At 40.1% G+C, this 16,014-nt stretch overlaps 1 protein-coding gene across 36 annotated transcripts in view; it reads right to left on the bottom strand.

Annotated features, from left to right (window-relative positions):
* ABLIM1 (actin binding LIM protein 1) overlaps window positions 1–16,014 on the bottom strand; it is a 215,613-nt gene that overhangs the window by 25,451 nt on the left and 174,148 nt on the right. For 17 of the 36 annotated variants that reach the window (XM_033149611.1, XM_033149600.1, XM_033149597.1 and 14 more), the window contains 4 exons: window positions 14,023–14,067; window positions 9,509–9,544; window positions 8,586–8,715; window positions 2,600–2,620 (listed from right to left, as the gene is read on the bottom strand). In XM_033149611.1, coding sequence (XP_033005502.1) covers window positions 2,600–2,620; window positions 8,586–8,715; window positions 9,509–9,544; window positions 14,023–14,067 — 232 coding nt within the window. Of the gene's footprint in view, window positions 1–2,599; window positions 2,621–5,379; window positions 5,763–8,585; window positions 8,716–9,508; window positions 9,545–14,022; window positions 14,068–16,014 lie in introns of those variants that run through there. The other 19 variants (XM_033149586.1, XM_033149598.1, XM_033149585.1 and 16 more) reach the window with 5 other exon arrangements.

The raw sequence follows: 16,014 nt of genomic DNA, 5'->3' as shown, positions 1-16,014 counted from the left end.
GGGAAACAGAAACAAAAACAAAAACAGCAGTAAAGAAGCAGGCATAATTCAAAAACCCAACCAAAAGACGGTGGAAAAGGAAAACCAGGGGAAACGAACAAAAAATATATATATAGCTGGTAGTCAGGAAATATGGCTAGCATTGGAAGGCACTGTGAGTCTGTGCTAAGAGAGACATTCACATCAGGCTGGAAATCAGGCAGCTTGCATTCTATCATTTGTACATTCCAACAGCATGCGTGAGGAAGAATGCAGTCAAATTAAATGGACAAGCCGTGGAGCGGAATGGGAAGTTACGTGGTAATGATTTAATATCAGCCAGGGTTCACACTTTCAGTTGAAGAGTCATGGCATTTGGCAAAGTCATTGCTAGGCAAACCCCAAGTCAAATTATCTGCACCCTTAGAAGAGAATCATTTATTTCAAATGATCATACGTGTATGAGAAGGAGAAAAGCTTCAGATTAATTATTCTGGTTTGCTCTTTCTTTGATTGATCAAACTAGCATAAATAACTACACTCACTTCCCTCTAGGGTCTTGTCATCTCCAGGAAATTATCTTATGGTAGGTATGATGAGCCTGTGGCCCTCGCAATGAGGCTGAACTCTAACTCCTGTCAGCAGGTCCATACAGAATTTGTCTGGGACCAGGGGATGGAGTCTTGTTAGAATAAAGTTATAAACTCAAACAACACAAATCCAGCAGGCCCCTGGCAGGCTCCCCCAGCCAGCTTAGCTAAGGTCCAGGACAAGTGTACCCGGCTGCCTTCCCCTCTGCATGGGCCTGTCTGTCCAGTCCTGGGCAGCATGGCCAATTGTCAGGGAGGGATGACAGGAGTTGTAATCCAACAACTGCTAGAGGGTGGGGAGGGGGCACGTGGGAGCTGTTTTATTGACACTTTCCCACATTTTCATTCATGAACAGAAGCAGTCAAAGTATGTTTTGCCTTCAATGCCAACTGCACAGTCAGTGATACATAGTGATTAAGTGAGTGACTGTAAGTTTGGACTGGAGATTCCTTCTAATCAACAAAGAGACCAATGCATTGTCGTATAAACTCCAATTGTGTGCAATACAGCTGCACACATAGGTGTTTCATGTATAAACTCCAACTGTGTGCAATACAGCTGCACACATAGGTGTTTCATGTTTGCATGGAAGGGACAGCGTATAAAACTTGTCCAAGCTTTTCAAGCTTGAACTATGTCAACTGGACTCTGAATCGCTTTATCTCATGTATATATCCTATGTTGTTAGCCTGCTCTTCAACCCACAGGGTTTTCAGAGCAGCTCACAAATGAAGAGGATTAGAAACAGTCAACTAAAACAAATATAGCAATTATAAAACCAGTGTAACAGCGGAAGCCAATATTAAAAGTACCGTAGATTAAAAAGAGCTAAGCAAGATTAAAACCATTATTCAAATGGCATCTAAAATGCCTAGGCAACTAAACAGTCTACAAGTGGCACCATAAGGTAACAGAGTCAACACCAGGTGAGCTTCCCTGGAAAGGGCCTGTGTCTGCTATTGAGTGGCACTCTCTGATATAGTTTTCTGATGTGCAAACCGTTCCTTTAAAAACCTGGGAATGGGTTATCAATATGCTGAAGGGAGGGAATCCAATTCATTCAGTTCATAGATTACTCAACTCATCCCAAAAGCTCAGGATCAGCAAGAACTTAGTTTATGTCTATCATCATAGCTGTAGCATTTCAAAGACACTAGCAATCAGTTAGTATCAGTGCTAAAAAAATGTGAATGACTGCTTGGAGAGAGAAATATATTTTATGTAGAATATGTATTTATTAGAAAATAAACATTAAATTAATTGATGTGGTGTATTTACAGTGGGTTATGGTAACCTCTTTATTTGCTCTCAGGAGCTGGAGGGAAATTAATTGTGCATTTAACAGGACATACATGAAAGCAAGTTGAAACAACTTGAAACTGTCTCTGCATGGCAGCACTTCTACACATCATGCATGTGTGGCAGTGGTGAGGAGAGAAAACAGACAGTGGAAACCAGTCCTCATGGAGCGGCTGCTATGTGGCTTCAAGTGGCCTCCATGTGGCTTTTATGCTATGCTAACTTTGTTTGTTCAAGGCAACATTTTACAGTACAAAATTGGGATGGACCATCATACGGTTCTCAACCTGCTAGAAATATCCTACAAACATGGACATTAAACTTTTTTTAAAAGAGTAATTGGTTATCAGCTTTTCATCACACTTTTTTTTACTTCTGTTTGGCTCTCCAGTAAATTTGTATTGAAATGCTATTTGCTGAAGGGTGACAGCAATCCCTACTGACAAACATTAAGTTAAATGGAAAGAACACAGGACCCTTGATATTCTGGTCAAACAGCCCTGTTTGACCAGAGCCACAGATTTACACATCTGTGAATAGAGGCCAACATGAGTGGCTGAATTATGCCTAACATGTTGTTAGCTAAAGCAGTGGAAATGTATCTGTTAGAATGACACTTGGAAGGAAGCAAGTATCAGCAAAGAGGGAGTGAACATGGGTAAGAACAACAACACAAAGTCTCTCTGGGTATTGGAGAGGGGTGTCACAAGAGAGCTGAGACATGGCATACCTATGTAGAATGGAGCCGCATCTGAGAAAAGAAAAGGAAAAAAGTCATGTACAGAAATGAGGATAAAACAAATGGAAGAATAGAGCTGAATGCGTTCATGAGACCCATGGTGGTACTTTTCAACTAAAAAAAGGAGAAAAAACATATGGCTATGTAAGCACATGTAATTAAAGGGTGGGGGAGTGCAGAAAGCAGTCATGGGAAGCACAGTGCTACTTTTTGGTTCTCAATCCAGCAGATAAGCTTATCAATAATTTTTAAGAGAAATTGTCAATTGGTGCATGTGGGGAGAGGTAATTACTAAGACTGCAGCTGTAGAGGGAAATCTTAACCCAAGCATAGGCAAACTCCAGCCCTCCAGATGTTTGGGACTACAATTTCCATCATCCCTGACCACTGGTCCTGTTAGCTAGGGATGATGGGAATTGTAGTCCCAAACATCTGAAGGGCCAGAGTTTGCCTATGCCTGTCTTAACCCTTCCCCTCTCATATGCTCCTGTCTACTGCTTTTCCTTCTCATGTCTGGTTTTTTTTTTATCCATGTGACTGACAATCAGTTGTTAGATAAGGACTTGAATTCTCTCCCCATCCTACTTGTGAAACTCTCTATACCATAATGTAGTGGGAATTTTGGGAGATTGGGGGCCGGGGGGGGGGTTATTGCTTAGTTTTGTTCCTGTTTTTATTATGCATTTTGTGTATTTTTATGCTGTGAACTGCCTTGAGATCTTCAAATGAAGGGAATATACAAACTTCATAAACAACAAAACAAATAAGTTTGACTACTACCAACCTTACTGGGTCATCTTAAGGGTGATTGATATAATGTATGTGATCCAAACCCCATGAAAGCAAAATACATTCATGCAGGGTTTTTTACCTATCCACCCTACTTGAAATACGCCATTTCTAAATGCTTCAAAGCCAAAACTTTCAAAGAAGATGAACTCTCCCCTCCCCTCCAGAAAGTCACAATCAGATTAATATACAATCAACTAATACCTTAGGTCCATTTAATTACCGATTTATTCAGTATTGCCAATTGCAATTTAAAATGGCTGAGAATCTAGCACAAATCAGCTTAGCACACATCTGGATGGTAGCTTCCTGTACTCTCATGTCATAGTTTGGCATTGCAAGTACGTGGCAAGAACTCCTAGAAAGAGAAGCACTTTTCTTCCTGAGAGATGCTGTATGAACATTGTGAAGGCATCTGAGCACACAACAGAGCCTGTGCTGGTTCCATAATTGCCACCATTAACTTTGTGCAGAAGTGGGGAAGCCCAGCATGGCCTTAAGCTACTGCTGAGAGTGGACTGCAGATATCAAAACATCACCCCTGGGCACATGCACACATAGTCATGCTGGTACTTTCGCATGGAAGTATATCCCATATCTTTATTGTACAAGATACAATTAATTGCCCTTCTGTTTTCCCCGATTTTGTCATTCAAATGGACAAAGCAGGCCACAAATTTGAGCTACACACGAAAATCTTTATTTCAGAAAGTGATAACTATGAGCTGAACTTCAGTGAAGGTTTGCCATGTCAAATCTAAAGGAGCCATTAGCTCTACCATGTTATGAGAGAGAATGGGAATGCCTTGGGAAAGGAGGAGGAAGCTACAGTAGGTCTGCAGCATGGAAATGTTGAACTGGATTTTATGGCTCAAGTGCATGCAAACATGAATTGTGCCTCTGTTTTTAAGGGACCCCATGTGTAAAGGATGAAGTGAGTTTTGCTATGGTGAGGATTAAAACAAACTGGAATGAAAAGGTTGTAAAGTTTGTCTTATTATTAGAGAGAGGAGGAGGTTGAGATCTATTATCATTTCCGATAATTGCCCATGGAAACCATGCAATCTATTTAACATCCATATTACTTCAGTTCAGGACACTGAAATGTGTAGTATAACTTGAGCATAAATCTTCCTGGCTTTTAGCAATTAACCTAATCTACTGCTGCTCACATCAGCTCCCGAGTGAGTGATTCTGGAAGAGTTGAAAATTATATAGGGCACATTGGGAACAAGGAGGGATGGATACTGGGAGGAAAATGGGTAGACAAAGAGGTAGGATAGTCATCATGGAGGATCAATATACTGGCAGGAAGGAGCAAGCTACCTGGAACAGGACAAGGGAATTCTAAGAGTTACATAGTGTGACAGTATGAAAAGCAAGCTAAACTATGAAGATAGTTTTTAAGAAAGATGAATCTTAGCTTTTGAATATAAGTAGTGATTGTACCATGTCACTCCAGACAATAAAAATGTTATATGAATGCACCCTCACATGATGGTTTGCCCAGTGGTAGAGGCACATGCTTTGCTTGCGATAACTCCCAGTATCAATTGCTGGCATTTCCAGCTAGGGCTAGGAAAGCTTCCTGTCTGAAACTCTAGAAAGCCACTGCCAATCAGTGTAGATATGCTATAAGGAAGCTTCCTGCATTCCTATGACAGGAGCTGGGATTTGTTATATTAAAGCAAGCCTTGTTGTTCAACGCTGGGTTTTGCCAGTGTATGAGCTGGTAAAATGACATGAATCTGGCCTTAGATTTGAGGGAAGGAGGCAATGCTAGAAGGCATTGTAAGTGAAAAATGTCTCTGTGCAAAGCTCGACAGACATGGCATTATTTGTGTTGGAAATTGAAGCATGAGGAGAGGTGCTACTGGATACCTTACAGAAAATGTAGGACATGCTAATGTGTTTGAAGAGAGAGAGGCCAACTTTCAGAGTTATGGCAATTCCAGAGTTATGTTCCCAAGGCAGCAAAATTCTGTCACCTTGCTGTTCAAAGAGCCACACTTTCCTAAAACATAAGAAATGGAGCACTTCACCTAAGGAGGACCCTTAGAAAGGACATACTTCCTCAAAGATGGAGAAGGTATGTCAGGTCTAACATAGTCATTATAACGCAGGTCTGAGGCATGCTGGGAGTCACACAGCTGATAGCCACTTGATGGAGATGTGCCTTATTAGCTTTCCTTGAATGCTAATAAATCTCCAGTCTGTCTGACACTTGAATGGCCTGTCTCCTTACCTTTGACATGGGGGATGAAGTGGTGTCGGAAAGGGGAGTAGGGGCGGGAGTCATTGTGGGTGGAGATGGGACTGCTAGTGCGCAGGTGGGCTAACCGCTGCACACCGTTAGACAGCAGCTCTGCAGCGGCAAGAAATTGTGAGGCAAGACAAAATGGAAACAAAGAAAAGAGAACACAAAATAAGACAGAAGCAGGGCAAGTAGCTGAAGGCAGGGAGAGAACAGAGGGAGAAAAGCACTAAACAAACTAGGAAGAAATAAGATTACACAAATATTAGGAAAAGTCATAGGAAGAAGGTGAAAACTCAAGATTTCCACTGGATACTTCCTTAGTCCAGGCTTAAATTAGTACCCTCTCTATATAGCAAAAAAACAACAACTATTATTCATGCATCACACACCCTGAACCCAAATGAGTTTCAGAAGCAGCAGCTGTCTGGGTGGCAACCTGACCAAACAATGCCAAAACAGGGGTACAAAGTCCTTTTAAAATTGCTTCAAGAAATTCTGGAAGAAGAGTTTAGTCATTCCACTAAGAACACCAGGAACACCTTGGGGCCTTATGATGAAAGTTTTTAATTTAATATAGATACTGGAAGAAAGCCATTTTTGAATAGAATATATATTTTAATTAATGTAGCCTTTCATGTGGTTTATCAATGAGGGGATTTTCAAAAAGTGCCTTTAGGTCACATCCAAAAACATTCTGGAAATTTTGAGATCAGGGGTTACAAGAAATCTGCAAATATCTGCTATTGTGTGAATAACGGTGTTCCTTGTCCAACTTTGGGAAAACTCTTCCCAGTCATTTCAAAATATAATATTGGTTGTTTCCCCAGTAATTTGAACTGCTCTCAGAAACCATTTCATTTCCTGCATTTATTTAAATACACAATGCTAGAAAGCTATTCAAAATATCAGCAAAGCAAACTGAATCACTGTCTCAATCTTAATAAATCTCACAAATACGATTTTGAGAAATGGCATGTCCTACATCTTGTCATATTTCACACTCTTAAGTTAATTAAATAATGGTTTAAAGGAAACACTGTACCATTCTTAGTTACAATTACAGGATTAAATGTGTTGAAATACTAAATTCTGTTCATAGATTATGTTCACAGATTCACATATTAAGAGTTGTCATATAGGTCCTTCCTGAAACAGAATCAGTTGGAGTTTAACAACTATATTTTATTGCTTTTGACTATATTATACTGAGAGATAAGTACACCTAATGCCAAAATGCAGGTGGTTAAAAATGGAAGTGATAGCTTCTGATCTTTTCCTTGAGGCCATACCAGAGAAGAAAAGAGGAGTGGCTCATTCATTTGTCCTTAATTATTGCTGAGCATTATGTCTGAATGAGGCCAATGCCATCATGGATAATCATTTCCCACAGAAATAAAAACGAATAGCCATTGTGCTCTGTCAAACTCTTAAGAAAGCCTGGATTTGTTTATCATCTAGCATATATGGAGATATTATCACAAGAAGCAGGAATGTGAAGCCTTTTCATAGATTCTGATAGATTCAGTTGGTTTAACCATGTATATCTTGAAGAATTCATCACCATCTTGTTGTCAGTGCTATATGATAAACCAAATTTCATTTGTGCCTTTTAAATGAAAAACCTCTTCAGCAAATCAACCATTTTAAGCTTACCATCATCATATGAAAGCACTCAAATTTGATACTAATAAATTCCTTTGTGAAAAACATGCATCTAGACATTTGCTTCACCTGCTTTTGGATAAGGTAGCTATGCAATTCTCCCTAACCTGAATCCCAAACCCTAGTTTTTGGGTTCCAAACTGTTTCCAGAGTAAGGCTAACCAATTTTAATTTTAATTTCCAGATTTTGCTCACAATGCTACCCATGAGCAGTTTAATTTAGGGACGTACGTTTTAAAGACAAGACTTCAAAGAAAAATACAGCTTAATGCACATCTCTGAAGTAGAAATTTCACTGTTTTGTGCATGCAACTTAAACAGATGAACTGGTTTGCAATTTGCAGACCTAAATGGCTAACTAGGGGTGAATGCAGGCACAACATTTTAAAAGCAGTGGGTGCTACCCTGCAAAGATATTCACAGTGACCAGTTGATAGTTAGCTTTCCTCAGCAGAATAAAGCTCTGAAAAGAACAATTCTGCCAGTTTGAGGCTATATTTAGCTATTCACGGGGCTGGCCCCTGTGATGTCACCAAGAAATCTCTTCCTGCCTCAAACACTCAGAAGAGATTTACGTTTTATAAACTTAAGTTTTCTTTGAAATATTTAAGAAGGCAACAAATTAAATGTTTTTTTTTTAAAGGAAGACATAAGTGGGAGGGCAAGCCTAACAACTGAGCCAGCATTTGATTCACAGCAGACATTTCAGATGTGAAGGCAGGAAGGAAGGAATGGCTGTGGAATTTGCATTTAACTTTTAAAACTTCTATTATGTCTGTCTTCACACTAAGATTTTAAATAAAGAATTTTCCTGTTTTTAAAGATGGCCTTCCATTTCAACATCAAAGCAGAGAGGTCATGTGGACTGCAAGGTTTGATTATCAGGAGTATTCCATAGTCTGAAACCAAGGACTCATTAAAAAGGTCCCCATAGCATGATATTCAACATTACTTGCCACTTATAAAAGAAAGGATAAGCAACCAATTTAATTTCCCATTAGTAATAGCTTTACCCTAAGACTCAAACATTCCCCCTGACAACAGGAATCATTACAGGAAATCGTGTGCTTTTCTCTAGTTGGCATAGATTCTAGGCAGCTTAATTAAAAATATCAAAAATATCAAAAAGGGAAGAGGAAGGGGGAGGGAACCGAACCGTATGCAATAAGTCATGTAATACTAAAGTGGCAGATTCCTTTTCTATGCAATTCTAGAACATAAAGAAGCTGAGATTCTGTGGCTTGGCCACTTGCCTACATTGGGCCTTACCAGGTCTGTGAAAATGTTGTGGTGAACGTGACATTGTGGGAGTGTAGCTGTGACGACTGTACACAGGAGAACCAATGGACCCCTGGCTGGTAGACCGGTGTATCATCCGATCCCGAAGATCCTGATATCCCTGAGGTAAGAAAATATTTTACACATATATTATAATATTCAGGGTTATAATGGTCAAGATACTGCTAAAACGTTTTTCCAGAGTAACTCGTTGCTTCAGTTCCATGACAGTTGGAGACAAACTAGATGTTACAAAAAAGCATTTCCCTCATAACATGGGAGCTGACACTTAAGATAGTTGGGAGCCATTTAAAAAATATTAGCCTGTCCAAAAAGTCTATCATTGAAACACTGAACATGGAAGCACCAAAAATTCCAGAGGCTTCATACTAGCAAGAAGATGGAGCTCCTTAAGTCACCTTAGCCCACCTTAAACCTTCCAGGGTTTGCTATATATTACTGGGTAAGGATGTTGAATAGTCTGTTCCATTCATTCCCAATTCTGTCATATAGAAGGAACCCTGCATATATGATTGCATTGCTCACCAGCTCCAACTATTCAGTTTGTTTCCACTACTTAACAACAGTTACTGATCCTGCTCCCTGCTCACTTCTTCACCTTTGACCCCTGAAATTTCAGTGTCCCAGTTATGTAACCATACTGCCCCTGGGTCTTGATTTTTTTAAAGCAAAACCCGAGCCTGCCATTATGAGATGAGATTGATTGCATTGAGGGCAATAAGCTAAATAAATGCCATGTGCATTTTGCTGCTGAATTGCATTCAGCACAGTGGACTGCATAGTCACAGAATGGCAGCCTTCAAGAAGGCAGCACGCAACAAGCAATAATACTGTTTTAGTAGTAGTCATTATTATCATTGTACAATGCAGGGCACAGCTTCCATCAAACTTACTTCTGCAGAGGGAGTTGGAGAGAGTGTCCTTGGAGACTGCAAGACATGGAAGAAAGGAAATTATAGATAGAGGATTACTCCCAATGTGTCACAAATCCATTAGTACTTGTCATTTCAGGTGTGTTATTTATTTAATTTTTTTTTTTATAAGAATTTATTGACATTTTTACTTATAACAACATACAACCTTAACCACACCTACATTTATACACATACAAAACAAATACAATTACACATCTTATACAAAAATTGCCATGATTTTTCTTCTTAATTAGACATCTACAAAAAAAAAAAAAAATTTCTTTTTCCAATCTTGACAGTTGACTTCCCCTGCCTTTTCACCTTCGAGTTTATATCCATAATCTACTTTTTAACCTCTTCATTTAAAAAAAAAATTAAACTTAATTATATATATAAAGTAAAACATTCATCTTAATCTTCATCTTAATCTCAATCATCTTAAGCTATAAACTTAAACCACTTAAAATGACTTCATTTATACTACATCCTTATAAGTCCTCACAGATCATCCTCATCAAATCTATCTCTTCTATCCTTTGAACTGCTGCTGATAACATAAAAACTTGAAATATCTCTTTTCATATTCAAACAAATAATAAAACAAACTATTGTTGACAGTGTTCACCCTCCGATTTCAAAATACCATAACAGATTGCTTTAGATTTTACTTAATACTTCACCCCACACCCCCTCTGTCCATTCTTCTTCTCCTGATGGCATCAGCACTGAACTTCCATGCAACTTCCCTCTCCCAACGTCCACAGATCCAGGCACAGTCCAAAGCTCTCCTTGCCACGAGCTCCGAGGTATCCAACTCTCCCTCTCTCAGCTTCTCCGGTTCTTTGTAGCATTCCTTTTCTTCTTGTAAATACCTTAATTCTCTGTCCCTGGCCCCCGAGCTCACACCTCGGGGACTGGATATAGCAAATCTTAACATCGCCTTGGGGCTGCCACCCCCAACAAGCGAATTTCTTCTCCGAAGTAGCTCATTCATTTCTTCCCATCTTTCCATCCATCCTCTCAGCTCTTTGACAAGATTTCCTTCCAAAGTGTCAAAAGTTTTGTTAGCCTCCTCTGTGGGCAGTTGGTTCCATTTCAGACCCCCACACAAGACTTTGACTTTTCTGTAAATTAGTTCCACCTTCAAGGCAGTGAGCCTTTGTTCATCTGTTAGTCCAGAGTTCAATACCAGTTCAAGGACGAAACCCAGCATACTGGCAGAGGAGGAGGAAGTGGGTATCATATTTCTTCTCCTGTCTCTTTGTTCGTCGCCATTTTCCTAAGCTGGAGCGCAAACACCGCAACTTTAAATAGAGATATTTTCCGCTAGTTAGCTTCCCAAGAAAAAAAGTTTGCCAGTCTCATGTATCGATTTTAGATACTTTATAACCAGTTCTGTGGCAGCAATCCCTCAAATTGGTTAATTTCTTAGGCTCGAAGGGAGGGAGGCAGGCTGCCTTTCTCCTTCCCCCCGGATCGTTCCAAAAACACGATTTCTGCCAAGATTATTTACTCACGACCACCGGGTTCCTTTAGCTCCATTCTTCACAGGTAGAACTTGGACGCTCACCGCGGGCTTTGCCGCCGCATTTGCATCCCGGTTGGGGCATATCCCCGTAAGCCCGGCTCCGTTGTCCCTTCACCCCCACTCCCCCTTTACAGGGGGGTAGGGGAAGGGTTCGGAGCCTCCGCGGGCACAGCCGGGGAGCCCAGGGTGCGGGACGCTCTTCCCGCACCCCAACCGGAGCCGCGCGCTGCGGTAGCGCGGCTCCTAACCCCCGGGATGGATCGGGCGCCTCGCAGCCGAAGCAGCCCCGACCACCCGCTATGGCGTCGCCAGCCGGAAGTGGGTGTGTTATTTATTTAAAAATATTTCTGAACCACTTAATATTCCAAGAAACCCTCAAAGTTGTGTACAAACAATGCAAATCAGCATAAAAATAATAAAACTACACCATAGAAACAGAAATCCAGTGGTACAGGGCCTGAGTTGATGGATTAGGGGAAGCTTGAAGAAAAAAGTATGCCTTTAACAAGACAATCAAGGGGAATTGCTGTGATGCTTCATGTAGGGCAAACAGAAGGGCATGTCAATGTGCAGGGGAAACAGCAGAAAATGCCTGTTTTCAGTTTGGCCCCTCTATGATATCCTGTAGAGTGCTGATCTAAATGATCTTACAGGTTCATACAGGGGCAAGTGGTCTTTCAGGTAACCTGACCCCAAACTGTTCCATTATCAAGGTGACAATATGAAAAAGTAATAAATAATAATAATAATGATGATGATGATGATGATGATTTATTTATACCCTGCCCATCTGGCTGGGTTTCCCCATCCACTCTGGGCGGCTTCCAACAAAATATTAAAATACAATAGTCTATTAAACATTAAAAGCTTCCCTAAACAGGGCTGCCTTCAGATGTCTTCTAAAAGTCTGGTAGTTGTTTTCCTCTTTGACATCTGGTGGGACGGTGTTCCACAGGGTGGGTGCCACTACCGAGAAGGCCTTCTGCCCGATTCCCTATAACTTGGCATTTCGCAGCGAGGGAACTGCCAGAAGGCCCTTGGCACTGGACCTCAGTGTCTGGGCAGAACAATACGGGTGGAGACACTCCTTCAGGTATACTAGACCGAGGCCGTTTAGGTTGATTGGAAACTCCTAAAGATTCTTCTATCACACTGCCTACTCATATCCAGATTTAGGAAACTGCTTGAGTTTAGGAAACCTCCACATACGCTTGATTTAATCAAATATTCTATAAGAGCAACCTATAACAAATGACTCCTCTGGTAGACATTATAACACTACCTGCAAAGATGGCAATCACAAGTGTGATTAATTTGACAGCTACCATAGTTGGACAGAAAGCTTTCACAATGGTGACCCCTGTATTAAGTATCTCATTGGCTCAGGGTTTTGAATGACACCAAGCATTCAAGTTTTCAGATGACTTTCACCGGGGGGGGGGGGGGGTTGCCATTTTTTCTTAATGATCCTTGGCACTGAAGGCAGGTTGGCTGCATCTGGTAAACCTTGTCCAGATAAAACTGGAGTTTTTATTACAGCAGAAGTGGGAACCTTTGGTCTTCCAAATGTTGCTGAACTACAAGTGCCATCAGCCCTAGCAAGCATGGCCAGTGATGATGGAGGTTGTAATTCAGTAACACGTAGAGAGCCAAAGGTTTCCCATACCTGTTATGCAGGAAGAAAATAACTTTGTGTAAAGAAAAAAAAGTAGAAAAATTAAAAATTATCCATCCATCCTCTGATATCTGCTATTTGAGGATCTCTTATCATGTTAAAGCAAACTTCTGTAAGGTGCATTGCCATATGCTGAATCGTGTCCTTTCAGGCCCAAGATGTAGGTTCAGTATATGTAGTATGCTTGCATCCCACCATTTTTCAAATAACCAATTTTAACCTCACAGTTGTCACCTTCTATGATGAATAATAACTAATAACACTCTCCAAAGCTGAACAGGGATGTTAATCCACACCCAAGCCCAACACTTCAACCATTGTACAACATGGGTTTTTTAGCATATCTTGGATGGTGTGGGATTGTGGTGAAGTTGTTATATACTTGCTGCATCACACACACACACACACACACACACACACACACAGAGAGAGAGAGAGAGAGAGAGAGAGAGAGAGAGAGTCCAAAGCATGCACCCAAAAGCACAGTGACAAGAAGAAAAATAGCAACAAGCTCTGTACACTTCCGTAAGAGTTCTGAAAATGCTATTAGAGGTGGGTCTGCTTGGTAGCAGTTCTCATTCTTTATTGCTTAGGAGAAGCTACAGCCTTTTGCCAAGCAGACGAACATATGTGGGTTTAGCTTCATTTTTTATATGCAGTGCTCTAACTTAGGCCTGCACAATTTGTGACCTACCAGCCTGAATGCAGCCCACCAGCCAAGAGGGGCTCAACAAACCTTTTGGTTCCCTACCTGCCTGGTATTGCAAAAGAAGAGAGTGCAAGTATCTGGCAGGTCACAAATCATGGCTTACTGGCTGTGTTTTAGCTTGGTGGGTCACAAGTTGTACAGGCTTGCTCTAGCATTAAACATTCCTTCCCTGAACTGAAGATGACTTCATATTTGGAAGAGCTTTTTTGGATCCAACTCCATATTAACTATGCCATTGTTCAATCCGGTCTCCATGGTTACATAGTGGCTTGGTACATCTAGTGATGCAGTAATCACAATGCTATTCCAGATCATCTTTTGCCAGCTGGGTCATGTGAATCTGCCATGAAATAAAAGTGCTATATTCCAATAATGTGTCACGATGTAGAAATCAAACATATTCAGGATTTGTCCAACAATCTCTTATTCAACCTTATGGCCGAACACAGGATAATTCACTGACTGCAAGTGAGGCATCAAAGAAACTGACTTCCTTTCAAGCCAACTTTAGCTTTGCATGTTGTTATACCATCACCAAGTCACCTCTGTGGAGTTTGTACTGTCTTTTTCTTTCAACTTACACTTTCATCGTGCACAGGAGAACTGCCATATCTTGAACTCTGAGTCTGTTAAGGAAAGTTTGGGTTCATCATTCTTTTTTGTAAATTCTAAAAAGTTTTTATCAGAACATAATGCAGAGCAAAGCCTAGAAATTACTAATCTCGGGTGCAGCAGGGTAGCACAAGGAAATACCCAGGTGGAGTCTAGTGAAAGTGGAATTTCAGGTTTTAAATTAATAGTCTGGGGCTTGAGCCTAAAACATCATTTGGTCCATTTTTCTAGTGCTGGCAGTCTACAAAACCATTTTTTCTGGGTTTTGATTACTGAGTCTTAGTTCTCTATGTTTTTACAGTGGTGAAGGGTTTTACACCAAAATTCAAGCCACATTTAGACTATCATATGTCATCTTAATAAACTGAGATAGTAACAAGCCTCTTGGCCAATTCTGGTGGAATCTATACACATATAAAAACCGTTCTGAAAATGTGTTTTTAAAAATACATTGACTTTTCCATAAGACTCACCATTGCCATCTAGTGTCATATTGTATATTGCACTTAAAACGTTTTATTTGCAGCTGTATAGTTGAGTCCTCTGTCTTTTGCACAAATGAGCAAGACGTCTTCCATTAACTACAGCTTCTTGTTTCATCTGTATTGGGATACTATGGTTAACAGCGTCAGAACAAGCCAAGGTGTTAAGTGATGTTTGATGTCGGCTAAATATCCATCCTGTCTTTTTCTGAAACTGTTAACCGTAGTTTCCAGGTTTGAACGAAACAGGAAAATATAGTTAAAGCAAAGAGATCACATGTGTAGCCAAGAGGCTTGTTTATATCTCTATTTATTAAGCCAAGATATGATTGTTCAGACAGACCCAGTGTATGTTTTGTTCAACAGAGCATATCTGGGTTCCTTTGGAAGAGCGGAATATAAATCTAATAAATTGAAAAAAGAAAGATAACTAGCCTCCAACTTTGTGGGCTAGAAGACATTTTCCTGAGAAAACTAAGTAATACTGTTGCACTATTACAAGGTGTATCCACTGTAGTAGGTATTCCACTCATAAAAGGCACTCTTATTGTCATTTTAAAACATTCCTGTTTACCTATGCATTGGTGGCTAAAATATATTGTTCCTAGAAACCTTGACATTATTTAGTTGTGCACAGTTGTCTGTTCCTTAATTTTTAAAAATATATATATTGTTTTTGTTGTTTTGATGTTTGCTTCCCTGAGTGAAATTTATGATTTAATAAATAAATAAAATAAGGACAGGCACAGAAAGTACATTATATGTGTGTTCCTTGAAACAGCACCCACAAAGTGATGCTTTGGCCTCAGATGCTTCAACACTTTCCGTATCCATTGTGACTTCAATAATGGCAATATTATTACTTTAAAGGGAAGCAAGGCAGGACTGAATTCCAAAGAGCTCTAATAAGATTTTAGCTCATGATGGATCCAAATACTCAGTCATAATGTTATACAAACTCTGAAGGAATGGAGCTCCAGGAAAAACTCTAGCTAAGAAGCCACAGAACTAGTTCCATGATTGGTATAACTCACCTGACCATTAAAAACAGACCAGAGAATGTAGATCTTGAGCCAAAGGATGTCTCAGGGAATAACTAGGATAACTGTTAAGTTATTAATCCACCTAAGTATGTTCCTGGTTCAAAACCAGCCTATAACCATGTTAGTCATGTGATATCCATGCTACTATTAGCATAAAACAACTACTATGCAAGTTAATACAAGAAAGGAGCCAAAAACTATTTACTGTTACTATTTACATTGCTTCATAGCAGGATCTACTATCATGACATACATTAAACACACTAAGAATGTTTTCTGTGCTCCATTGCTGGGTAGGTGATTCTATGCAATCAGCAATCAGATTATACAAAAATGCATTGCTTCACAAAAAGCAAGAGTTAGCAAGGCAGAAGCAGAAGATAGCTAGAGGTCCTTAGAAAGAAATGCAGCCAAAACAACATTCCTGAAGGAAAAT

Source organism: Lacerta agilis, chromosome 5 (assembly GCF_009819535.1).
Source record: "Lacerta agilis isolate rLacAgi1 chromosome 5, rLacAgi1.pri, whole genome shotgun sequence".
In the NCBI taxonomy this organism is placed as follows: domain Eukaryota; kingdom Metazoa; phylum Chordata; class Lepidosauria; order Squamata; family Lacertidae; genus Lacerta; species Lacerta agilis.
The sequence above is the reverse complement of the archived record's forward strand: the minus strand, read 5'-3'. Positions and strand labels throughout refer to the sequence as shown.